This window comes from Ranitomeya imitator, chromosome 1 (genome assembly GCF_032444005.1).
Source record: "Ranitomeya imitator isolate aRanImi1 chromosome 1, aRanImi1.pri, whole genome shotgun sequence".
Classification (NCBI taxonomy): domain Eukaryota; kingdom Metazoa; phylum Chordata; class Amphibia; order Anura; family Dendrobatidae; genus Ranitomeya; species Ranitomeya imitator.
The window spans coordinates 400,225,272-400,238,518 of record NC_091282.1 but is presented as its reverse complement, the minus strand read 5'-3'; the positions used below and the strand labels follow the sequence as shown (position 1 = coordinate 400,238,518).

General features: G+C 42.6%; 2 protein-coding genes across 2 annotated transcripts in view; both read left to right on the top strand.

Annotated features, from left to right (window-relative positions):
• The window catches only part of AUH (AU RNA binding methylglutaconyl-CoA hydratase), a 409,285-nt gene extending 400,471 nt beyond the window's left edge, over window positions 1–8,814 (top strand). The window contains exon 10 of the mRNA XM_069762322.1: window positions 8,272–8,814. Coding sequence (XP_069618423.1) covers window positions 8,272–8,349 — 78 coding nt within the window. The 3' untranslated portion in view covers window positions 8,350–8,814. The remainder of the gene's footprint in view (window positions 1–8,271) is intronic.
• Window positions 8,815–10,629: 1,815 nt separating this feature from the next.
• On the top strand, window positions 10,630–12,579 carry LOC138674476 (uncharacterized). Its single transcript, XM_069762316.1, has 2 exons — window positions 10,630–11,321; window positions 11,642–12,579. The coding sequence occupies exons 1-2, from the start codon at window positions 10,966–10,968 to the stop codon at window positions 12,522–12,524; spliced, it is 1,239 nt and encodes a 412-aa protein (XP_069618417.1). The 5' UTR covers window positions 10,630–10,965; the 3' UTR covers window positions 12,525–12,579.
• Window positions 12,580–13,247: the final 668 nt, after the last annotated feature.

Sequence of the window (13,247 nt, the reverse complement as noted above, 5' to 3'; positions counted from 1 at the left end):
ATCCGAGTTTCTTGAAGATGAAGAGAAAAAAGTTTCTCCAACTTCTCCATGAAGTCGGTCCGTAAGGCCGGGATCACACACAGCGAGATACGGCTGAGTCTTGCAGGTTAAAACCAAGCTCTTGCATCGGCACTCCGGAGTGAAGCGTGTGGCCGCACAGCTCCGCTCCGAGGTGCCGGTCCAAGGGCTTGTTTTTAACCTGCGAGACTCAGCCGTATCTCGCTGTAGAGTGACTCCGGTCTAAAAATCAGACTGCACTTGTATGTCATCTGAGTAAGGTCCGATATTTTTCTTTCACGGACCCTCAGACATGAATGCTGAGTGCTAGCCGACTATAGGAGGCAAATCGCGCATGCTGCAATTTTTTTCCTCTGACCACTCGATTTGAGGAAATTATCGGACATGCTCACAGCCCCATAAAACAAAAGGGGCATGAACACTATCCGTCAAAACTACAGATAGCACTCGTCCAATTAAAACAGTTGTCCGCATGAGTCCTAATTAATGACTAGCAGAATAAATATGCCATGATATGCATACTGCACATTGAATGGTGCTATGTTTATAATGCAACATACTATGATGGATTTGCTCTTTTGTTTTACTCCTCTCGCCAAGGAAGAGTTAATAAACGTTGGTGTTAAAGCTCTATGTTACTCAAAAAAAGAAACACCTATGACTCCCACAAAAAAAGAAACAACACCTCAAACTGCTACATTGATAGAAAAAAAATCTGGGGAAAAAAAGGAATAAATAAATTGGTCTTTAAGACCTAAATATGTTTTTCCTTAATGGGTTAAAAGGTTAACTACTGTTATTGTCTGTATCAGTAATGGTTGCATTGCTAGTATTTACCAGGAAATGTCACCTTTATGTCCTGATAAAGTGTTCTTTGGAAATAATGTTGCAACTAAACATTACATTAATGAATGCAATTACAATTATTTTCCCATTTACACATTGAGTTTATTAACCCCCCACAAGATAACAGCATCCAGACAATATCTGATATGAAACTCTGTGACATTTTCTTCCTTCAGAACTTGAATATTTGAAAGAACTGGATATTCGGATTTGACATTTTCCGATTTGATTACATGCAGGGGCGTTCTTAATTGTTTTATTTCTTGTTTGTTTATTTATTCAGCAGAAAGGAGTTATTGTTTTTATAATGTGAAGCCTCCCACACAGAAATCAGCAAATGGTGTTTATGCAAGTTAGCTAAATTTAGGATTCCTAAACAGCCGCACTTTAATTTCAGCATTCATTTTAGGCTCTGCACCATATGCATTGCTGTTGTTTACAGAAGTAAAATATGTGCGATTTTATCATGAGTGGCATTTTATTTAATTTCTGCTGCTTGTCGCTTTGTCAGCAGTCACTCAAAGTGGTATACCGAGACAGTTACATTATTAAAGATCTTGTTTTTGACAGAAGCGTAGAACACACAGATCTGTGTCCATCGCCTTTGGTGATATGTTTGCATGCTTGTGTGTGTGTATATATATATCTACTACATAATTGTCTAAGGGTCACTTCCGTCTGTCTTTATTTCTTTCTTTCTGTCACGGATATTCATTCACTGATTGGTCTCGGCAGCTGCCTGTCATGGCTGCCACGACCAATCAGCGACGGCCACAGTCCGATAAGTCCCTCCCTACTCTCCTGCAGTCAGTGCCCGCTCCATACTCCCCGCAGTCACCGCTCACACAGGGTTAATGCCAGTGGTAACGGACCGCGTTATGCCGCGGGTAACTCACTCCGTTACCGCCGCTATTAACCCTGTGTGACCAAGTTTTTACTATTGACGCTGCCTTTGCATACTTTCCCGCTCCTCGTGACGCTCCGGTTACCTCTCCATGGAAGCGGCAGGTTTCGGTGCCAACGATGGTATGGGAGAAGGACCTGCCATGACGTCACGGTCATGTGACCGTGACGTCATGGCAGGTCCTTCTCGCGCAGCCGCGAAGAAGCTGCGGTACCATGGGACAGGCAGGGACAGCGTCAGGAGCAGGTGAGTATTTCATATTCACCTGTCCGCGTTCCATCCTCCAGGCGCCGCTCCATCTTCCCGTCCTCTTGCAGTGACTGTGCAGGTCAGAGGGCGAGATGACGTATTAGTGTGCGCGCCGCCCTCTGCCTGAACAGTCAGGCAGGGGTGTCAAACTGCATTCCTCGAGAGCCGCAAACCATGCGTGTTTTCAAGATTTCCTTAGCTTTGCACAAGGTGGTGCAATCATTATGTGTGTAGGTGATTAAGTTATCACCTGTGCAGTACAAGGAAATCCTGAAAACATGACCTGTTTGCAGCCCTCGAGGAATGCAGTTTGACACCTCTGATCTATGGGGCCATAATGAACTGCATGGAGCATTATATGGGACATCTATGGGGCCATAATGAACTGCATGGAGCATTATATGAGGCATCTATGGGGCCATAACTGCATGGAGCATTATATGGGGCATCTATGGGGCCATAACTGCATGGAGCATTCTATGGTGCCATAACTGCATGGGGCATCTATGGGGCCATAACTGCATGGAGCAGTATATGGGGCATCTATGGGGCCATAACTGCATGGAGCATTATACTACGTGACTGGGCAAAACACTACGTGACTGGGCAATATACTACATGACTGGGCAATATAGTACGTGGACATGCATATTCTAGAATACCCGATGCGTTAGAATCGGGCCACCATCTAGTGTATGTACAGTGGGGCAAAAAAGTATTTAGTCAGTCAGCAATAGTGCAAGTTCCACCACTTAAAAAGATGAGAGGCGTCTGTAATTTACATCATATGTAGACCTCAACTATGGGAGACAAACTGAGAAAAAAAAATCCAGAAAATCACATTGTCTGTTTTTTTATCATTTTTTTTGCATATTATGGTGGAAAATAAGTATTTGGTCAGAAACAAACAATCAAGATTTCTGGCTCTCACAGACCTGTAACTTCTTCTTTAAGAGTCTCCTCTTTCCTACACTCATTACCTGTAGTAATGGCACCTGTTTAAACTTGTTATCAGTATAAAAAGACACCTGTGCACACCCTCAAACAGTCTGACTCCAAACTCCACTATGGTGAAGACCAAAGAGCTATCAAAGGACACCAGAAACAAAATTGTAGCCCTGCACCAGGCTGGGAAGACTGAATCTGCAATAGCCAACCAGCTTGGAGTGAAGAAATCAACAGTGGGAGCAATAATTAGAAAATGGAAGACATACAAGACCACTGATAATCTCCCTCGATCTGGGGCTCCACGCAAAATCCCACCCCATGGGGTCAGAATGATCACAAGAACGGTGAGCAAAAATCCCAGAACCACGCGGGGGGACCTAGTGAATGAACTGCAGAGAGCTGGGACCAATGTAAGAAGGCCTACCATAAGTAACACACTACGCCACCATGGACTCAGATCCTGCAGTGCCAGACGTATCCCACTGCTTAAGCCAGTACATGTCCGGGCCCGTCTGAAGTTTGCTAGAGAGCATTTGGATGATCCAGAGGAGTTTTGGGAGAATGTCCTATGGTCTGATGAAACCAAACTGGAACTGTTTGGTAGAAACACAACTTGTCGTGTTTGGAGGAAAAAGAATACTGAGTTGCATCCATCAAACACCATACCTACTGTAAAGCATGGTGGTGGAAACATCATGCTTTGGGGCTGTTTCTCTGCAAAGGGGCCAGGACGACTGATCCGGGTACATGAAAGAATGAATGGGGCCATGTATCGTGAGATTTTGAGTGCAAACCTCCTTCCATCAGCAAGGGCATTGAAGATGAAATGTGGCTGGGTCTTTCAACATGACAATGATCCAAAGCACACCGCCAGGGCAACGAAGGAGTGGCTTCGTAAGAAGCATTTCAAGGTCCTGGAGTGGCCTAGCCAGTCTCCAGATCTCAACCCTATAGAAAACCTTTGGAGGGAGTTGAAAGTCCGTGTTGCCAAGCGAAAAGCCAAAAACATCACTGCTCTAGAGGAGATCTGCATGGAGGAATGGGCCAACATACCAACAACAGTGTGTGGCAACCTTGTGAAGACTTACAGAAAACGTTTGACCTCGGTCATTGCAAACAAAGGATATATTACAAAGTATTGAGATGAAATTTTGTTTCTGACCAAATACTTATTTTCCACCATAATATGCAAATAAAATGTTAAAAAAACAGACAATGTGATTTTCTGGAATTTTTTTCTCAGTTTGTCTCCCATAGTTGAGGTCTACCTATGATGTAAATTACAGACGCCTCTCATCTTTTTAAGTGGTGGAACTTGCACTATTGCTGACTGACTAAATACTTTTTTGCCCCACTGTATGTGTGTGTATATCTATCTCTCCTCTCTCTCTCCTCTCTCTCTCTCTCTCTCTCTCTATGTATATATATATATATATATATATATATATTATTACAGACCGAAAGTTTGGACACACCTTCTCATTTAAAATTTTTTCTGTATTTTCATGACTATGAAAATTATACATTCACACTGAAGGCATCAAAACTATGAATTAACACATGTGGAATTACATACTTAACAAAAAAGTGTGAAACTGAAAATATGTCTTATATTCTAGGTTCTTCAAAGTAGCCACCTTTTGCTTTGATGACTGCTTTGCACACTCATGGCATTCTCTTGATGAGCTTCAAGAGGTACTCACCGGAAATGGTCTTCCAACAATCTTGAAGGAGTTCCCAGAGATGCTTAGCACTTTTTGGCCCTTTTGCCTTCACTCTGCGGTCCAGCTCACCCCAAACCATCTCGATTGGGTTCAGGGCTGGTGACTGTGGAGGCCATGTCATCTGGCGTAGCACTCCATCACTCTCCTTCTTGGTCAAATTGCCCTTACACAGCCTGGAAGTGTGTTTGGGGGTCATTCTCTTGTTAAAAAATAAATGATGGTCCAACTAAGTGCAAACCGGATGGAATAGCATGCTGCTGCAAGATACTGTGGTAGCCATGAAGGTTCAGTATGCCTTCAATTTTGAATAAATCCCCAGCAGTGTCACCAGCAAAGCACCTCCACAACATCACACCTCCTCCTCCATGCTTCACGGTGGGAACCAGGCATGTAGAGTCCATCCGTTCACCTTTTCTGTGTCGCACAAAGACACCGTGGTTGGAACCAAAGATCTCAAATTTGGACTCATCAGACCAAAGCACAGATGTCCACTGGTCTAATGTCCATTCCTTGTGTTCTTTAGCCCAAACAAGCCTCTTCTGCTTGTTGCCTGTCTTTAACAGTGGTTTCCTAGCAGCTATTTTACCATGAAGGCCTGCTGCATAAAGTCTCCTCTTAACAGTTGTTGTAGAGATGTGTCTGCTGCTAGAACTCTGTGTGGCATTGACCTGGTCTCTAATCTGAGCTGCTATTGACCTGCAATTTCTGAGGCTGGTGACTCGGATAAACTTATCCTCAGAAGCCGAGGTGACTCTTGGTCATCCTTTCCTGGGGCGGTCCTCATGTGAACCAGTTTTTTGTAGCGCTTGATGGTTTTTTGCCACTGCCCTTGGGTACACTTTCAAAGTTTTCCCAGTTTTTCAGACTGACTGACCTTCGTTTCTTAAAGTAAATGATGGACACTCGTTTTTGTTTACTTAGCTGCTTTTTTCTTGCCATAATACAAATTCTAATAGTCTATTCAGTAGGACTATCAGCTGTGTATCCACCAGACTTCTGCACAACACAACTGATGGTCCCAACCCCATTTATAAGGCAAGAAATCCCACTTAAACCTGACAGGGCACACCTGTGAAGTGAAAACCATTTCTGGTGACTACCACTTGAAGCTCATCAAGAGAATGCCAAGAGTGTGCAAAGCAGTCATCAAAGCAAAAGGTGGCTACTTTGAAGAACCTAGAATATAAGACATAATTTCAGTTGTTTCACACTTTTTTGTTAAGTATATAATTCCACATGTGTTAATTCATGAATTCATGATTTGATTTTGATGCCTTCAGTGTGAATGTGCAAGTTTCATAGTCATGAAAATACAGAAAAATCTTTAAATGAGGTGTGTCCAAACTTTTGGTCTGTACTGTGTGTGTGTGTGTGTGTGTGTATATATATATATGTAGGTATATGTAGGTATGTATGTGCATTTATATACATGCATTGTTATGGCTGTGTGTGACCGATCTAGATCAATACTTTATATACACTTATATTAAAGATAAAATTTAATACTGGTTCTGGAAGGTAGGCGGTTAAAAGACATCCCCTATTCTGTGATGAACCTTATCCTTCTGAAATGTCAAACTTGATAGAAATTTATAAAGTAGGATTTGAGGGAAACTTGTAGAAATTGATACTCATTTTGGTTCTGGCATTTTTGCCTGTGGAACAAAGACACAGGAACATTTAGTACAATTACAGAGCACTTACTGGTATATTCTTGAGACAGCATGTACATTTGGCTATCGCTACAACATGATGCTAGTAATATGCAATCAATCTTTATATGACAGATATTATTCAATAGATGGTCCTACTCATTCTGGTCCTTTTAGTATACATACTGCACATACACAATACTTAAAGGAGTTTTCCACCAATTTTTTGCTATGAAAACATTCAGCATGGTTTGAATATAACAAACAATATACAGTAGTGTTCACAATAATTGGTCCAATATGACTAACCAGATTAATAACATTTGGTATAAATGATATTACCACATGTCAAAGAATTTCCTAGTTGGTGCAGTAGATTCTAAGAAAACCACCAGACTCCGCATTCACGATCTGCAGGTTTCTGAGTCTGTGTAATAGAATAATTGAAAGGGGATGTGTTCATAATAATAGCAGTGTGGAGTTCAATTAGTGAGGTCAATCATTCTGTAAAGAAACAGGTGTGAATCAGGTAGCCCTTATTTAAGGGTGAAGCAAGGACATGTTGTACATGCCTTTCTCCTTTAAAGCCTGAGAAGTATGGGTCATTCGAGACATTGTTCAGAAGAACCGCATACTTTGATTAAAAAGTTGATTGGAGAGGGTAAAACTTATAAAGTGCAGACAATGATACACTGTTCAGCTAAAATTATCTCTAATGCTTTAAAATGAAAAGCCAAACCTGAGAGACGTGGAAGATAACGGAAGACTACCATTCTAATAGATGGAAGAATAGCCAGAGTGGCAAAGTCTCAGCCAATGATCAGCTCCAGGATAATCATAGACAGTTACCTGTGAGTACTGTGACAGTTAGAAGACGCCTGTGTAAAGCTAAACTTTTAGCAAGAGGTCCCGACAAAGTCACACTGTAAAAAAAAAAAAAAGTACTTAAGCGGTTACAATTCCCAATCCCCGGACCTTAAAGGGAACCTGTCACCCCCAAATTCTGGAATGCTGTAGATAAGCCCCTGATGTAACCTGAAAGATAAGAAAAAGAGGTTAGATTAGACTCACGCATGTGCGGTCCGATCCGATGGGTGTCGCGGTCCGGTCTGGGGCCTCCCATCTTCATAGGATGATGTCCTCTTCTTATTTTCACGCTGCGGCTCCGGCGCAGGCGTACTTTGTCTGCCTTGTTGAGGGCAGAGCAAAGTACTGCAGTGCGCAGGCACTGGGCCTCTTTAACCTTTCCCGGTGCCTGCGCACTGCAGTACTTTGCTCTGCCCTCAACAGGGCAGACAAAGTACGCCTTTGCAGGTGCCGCAGCAGGAAGACAAGAAGAGGACGTCATCGTAAGAAGATGGGAGGCCCCGGACTGGACCGTGACGCCCATCGGACCGGAGAGGAAGCTCTGTGACTTGCAGGGGACCTGGATTATGTTAGAGAAGCAGCGGGATATTGGGGACATGGGCAGTGCTACAGAGGATTGGTGAGGGATCAGCAGTTGGGTATAGATTATCTTCTTATTTTCAGACTTTGCACATGAGACCTTGGCTGTGCCACCGAGAAGCAGCGGGATATCAGGGCACGGGCAACGTTACAGAGGATTGGTGGTGGATCAGCAGTTGGGTATAGATTATTTTATATTTTCAGACCCTGTTGGCCTTTTTTTTTATAACAAAAAGTGGTGGACAACTCTGCAAAAGTTCACCGTTTTTTCCTGTTAGAACATCCCTTAACACACCTGAAAGGAATGTTTTGGGGATGTGGGTTGGGAAGATCGGCACACCTGTGAACATGATATCAGGTGGTGATACCGAGCATGCATATATTCTTGATATGTATTACATAAGGAACAAGTGCATTATGTGCATACATTTTGTTAAATTACATTCTTTGTTTCCTATAATATTTGTTTTTCTTTCTTATACAGGTTATCCCAACAAAGGATAGGCTTGAAGGCTTACTAGCATTTAAGGAAAAAAGGCCGCCGCGTTTCAAAGGAGAATAAGAAAGCACGGCAATGTCTTTCCCAAGAATAAGGTTGAAAGGGAAGTGTCATGGGGACCTTCTTTCTGTTCCTTGCCTCAGTTTGTGGAATTTCACAACCATGGAAATTACATTATGGCATCTGGAGTGTGCCCATACATGTACATGTTTGAAGTATGTGTTTCAGATCATTTTGATAGTCGCTGAGATCCTGTGCCTACATGCACTGTCACTCATTTGCCTGTTCTAAGTTACTTGAAATGTGAGAGACTTCAGCAAACACTAGTACGTTTCAGAGCTACACAATGGCAAGCTTTTGGTTTATTTTTTGCTTTAGCAGCATTGTATGTAATGAAAATCTGTACACATAGAATGTCAAAGTAATGTGAAATAAAGCCATAGAAATGACTACTCATATCAATGACAATGCATTTTCAGTAAAGAAAACAATCAGATGTATGAATCAATAAAACTATTATACTGGAAAGTGTGGAGTTGTGGATTAAATGCAATGTTACTAATCTATATATATAATTGCCTAAGGGGTACTTCTGTCTGTCTAACTTCCGTAACGGAAATCCTGGGTCGCTGATTGGTGCGGGAGTTAAACACCGCTTCACTTTTTACTATTGATGCTGCTTATGCAGCATCAATAGTAAAAGCATAGAATGTACATAGAATGTAATTAATAATAATAAAAAAAACCAAAATATTTGTTCTCATCTTCCGAAGTCCGCCGCAGCCTTTCCCGCTCCTAGCGCTCCGGTCCCAAGAATGCATTGCGGCAATGACTCAAGATCACGTAGCGGTCTCACGAGATGATGACGTAGCGGTCTCGCTAGACCACTACATGATCACGGGTTATTGCCGAAAGGCATTACAGGGAATGTAGCGTCGCGAGGAGCATCGGTAAAGGCCTCAGAAAAAGGCCGGAAGGTGAGTATATAACTATTTTTACTCACCTTTCCGCTCTGATGGAAGCGCCATTTGAACCTATTGATACTGTCCCAATTAAAATCCTATCTTTTAAAATGGCCCTTTTAGTTGCGCTCACATCCACACAAAGGGTTAGCGATCTACAAGCCCTGTCTAGACAGCCTCCATACATGCAGTTTAGAGAAGATAGCTATTTTGAAATCTGATACTCTTTACCTTCCAAAAGTAGCTTCAAAATTTCATAGATTGCAGGAAGTTGTTCTACCTTCGTTCTGTCCTAATCTAACCAATGATAAAGAGCGAAAATTCCATTCTCTTGATGTAAAAAGGTGTCTTCTTAGATATATTTCAGCTACTAGCTCTTGGAAGAAAGATAATTCCCTATTTGTATCCTTTCAGGGAGTTAGAAAGGGGCTTAGAGTGTCCAAAAACACACTAGCTAGATAGATCAGGGAGGCAATTTCTTTAGCTTATTCAGCAGGTGGCGTACAGATCCCGGAAGGTATAAAAGCTAACTCCACTCGAGCCATGGCTACTTCCTGGGCAGAGAGATCAGAGGTGTCGATTGAAGACATTTGTAAGGCGGCCACATGGTCTTCTCCATCTACTTTTCTTAAACACTATAGACTAGATCTGGGTAGCTCCTCCGATCTCACGTTTGGGAGAAGGGTGCTTGAAGCAGTTGTCCCTCCCTAGTCTCTTTTACTTCTCTGAAAGTGTCTCGTCGTGCTGTCATGGCGACTGAATAAATACGTATCCTACTTACCGGTAGCAGGGTTTTTCAGGAGCCCGTGACAGCACCCTTATATTCCCTACCCTTCTTGTATGGGTCAACACTTCCTTTTTTCCATTAAGTCCTAAGTTTACTCACAGGGTGAATTGTACCATGTTTTAAATTGTTCATATGCTACTAACCAGGGAGGTCCTCTCATGCTCTGTAAACCAACTGATGCGGGAGAGAGGTGCCTCCCTTTTATGTCTGTAGGTTTCCTGTCCCTGAAGGGCGGATCCCCTCTCTCGTGGTGCTGTCATGGGCTCCTGAAAAACACCGCTACCGATAAGTAGCATACGTATTTTGGTTAATTTTCTGACTAAGTTTACATTGTCTGTATGTTTAGACAGGAATAACAAAGCTGAGGCTACGCGGCAACCTTGGCCATCACACCTGTCCAAGGCCCATAGTTCGCTATGTGTCACTACTACAGCGCAGCACAATACAGATGAATGGCATCACATTGCAACTGTACGGATATTGCAATCATGACACTCAAGTTGCAAAAAGACCAACTGTCAGATTTTCTAAAATTAATTCAACAAAAAACGGCAGCAGTATTTACCTGCCCAGGTCTCAGAACTAATGCACTCTTAGGCTACTTTCACACTAGCGTTAACTGCAATCCGTCCCAAAAACGTCTTTTTCCCGAAAAAACGGATGCGTCAAAAAACTGCAAAACGTATGCAACGAATACAGCATTTCGACGGATCCGTCGCAAAACCGTCGCAAATCCGATAAACGGTTCCGTTGAAATGCTGGATGCGTTGCATACGTTGCATACGTTTTTTCCATCCGTTGCATACGTTTTTACGACGGATCCGTTTTTAAAATGGGAGGCACCAAAATTTGATTGGCTACTGGAAACTAGGGAAATCTATATACTGACTGTATTTACAGCACATCTTTGAGGGTTTTAGTTTAGTGGCAATGATGGATGGTGTAATTGGGAGGATTTCGAGTTTGGTTACTGAAGTTATATTTGAGACGAATCGCCTGGATATCATAGTGCGGGAGAAGGAGGCGGCAGCAGAAAGACGGATGATGCAACGGAGAAGGCGACGATTCTGGATACATCCAATCAATGAGCTGCGGATGACCAGGGGTGTCCAGTCCACTCTCTATCTGGAGTTGCGGTGCAACCCCCAAAAATTCTTTAGTTATGTACGGATGAGGATGGAACATTTCGATTATTTGGTTGGAAAAATAGAGGATGTCATCCAAAGGCAGGACACAAGGATGAGGCTTGCCATCACACCGGCGGAGCGGCTCATGGTGACACTGCGGTAAGCATTTTTTCTTTATGTCATTGCTCATATTGAATGTGAGTACATGCTGCAGAGAATACTGCGCTGACACATTGCGCCGCATTTACTGTAGCATGTCATTTGTTGGTTTATGTGAGGCCATTCCACTTGTTTTTTTTTCTTGTGTCATTGGTCATATTGAATGTTATTACATGCTGCAGAGAATACTGCGCTGACACATTGCGCCGCATTTACTGTAGCATGTAATTTGTTGGTTTATTTGAGGCCATTCCAATTGTTTTTCTTGGTTGATGGTCTGTGCAATTTTTTTTTACATTTTTTTTTATTTTTCCCTGCAGCTTCCTAGCTACGGGTGAGTCTTTGACTTCACTCCATTTCCAATTCCGGCTGGGGATTTCCACTATTGGCGGAATTGTGAAGGACACATGTCGTGCGATTTGGGACACTTTACAGCTGGAGTATATCCCACAACCAACAATGGAAATCTGGATGAGAAGTTCCGAACAATTTGAGCGAATGTGTAATTTTCCAAATTGTGTTGGTGCTGTGGACGGCAAACACATTAGGATTGCAAAACCGGCAGGAACAGGATCAGAGTACTATAACTATAAAAAATACTTCTCAATTGTACTCATGGCTATTGCTGACGCCAACTGCCGATTCCTTGCTGTGGATATAGGAGCGTATGGCCGGTCCAACGACTCCCAAGTGTTTAAAAACTCTCCGATGGGTCGCTGCCTGTATGGAGATACATACAATTTCCCGCCAGCAAGACCGCTCCCAGGAACCAGTGAACCAGCCTTGCCCTATGTGTGTGTAGGTGATGAAGCCTTTCAACTGTCGCCGCACCTACTGAAACCATACAGCAGCCGTGAATTACACCGCACCAAGCGGGTATTTAATTACCGTCTTACCAGAGCAAGAAGAGTGGTAGAGTGCTCTTTCGGTATTTTGACAGCAAAGTGGAGAGTTCTGCTGACGGCAATAAAACTGGATACAAAAACTGTAGACGATGTTGTCAAGGCATGTGTGGTGCTCCATAATTTTGTTATTTCAAAGGAGCCCGTTACCTTGGATGACGAACAATTGGAGACATCCTTGTGGGATTACCGAAGTGCCTCTGTTCGCTCCACCGGTTCTGTTACTAGGATGAGGGAACAGTTTGCTGAATATTTTTTGTCACCTGTTGGGCGGATTCCATGGCAAGACATAATTGTGTGACTTTTTTTTAATTTTTTTTCTTTTTTTTTTCCAAAATTTTTTGGTAGCAACTGCCACAAAAAAAAACAAAAAAAACCAGTGTGTGTGGTTTGCTTGCTAATATAATATAAAACCATTTTGTTAAACCTTGAAAACGTCTGGTGTTTCTTTTCACTTAACCTTTCATATTTACCTTAATTAATGAACACACACACACAGTAGATTGTAAACCAGAATTATGTTTATTTCAAAAAATATATTTTTTGTGGGTAATTTTCCCACACAATTTTTTTTTTTGGTAATTTAAAGAACCTTTCTTTTTTTGGCAAAAAAAAACTATGTACAAGTACATTCCAGGTTCACAGGTCCTGGTATTGTTGGGTGGAGTAACTATGGGAGGAGGGGCTGGAAGGTTGGACCACGTCGGTAGGTGGGATTGGGGAAACCCTACCTGTTGCGTCTGTAGTGGAAGGGGGGGGAAAACAGGAGGCTGACCAGAGGGGTGTTGTGTTGGGGTAGGTGGAAAACTTACTGGGGAAGGAAAGCTGGGCAAAGATGAAGAAAACACGGGTGAATACATTTGGGTTGTGGGCCGGGTTGGGTATTGGTAGTGATGTTGATATTGAGAGTGATGTGGATATTGGGACTGGCGGTGATATTGTGGGGCATGGTGTTGAAATTGGGACTGGGATGTGTGGGGAGGTGTGGGGGTAGATTGGGGTTCGTTAATTACCTTCAGCAGAG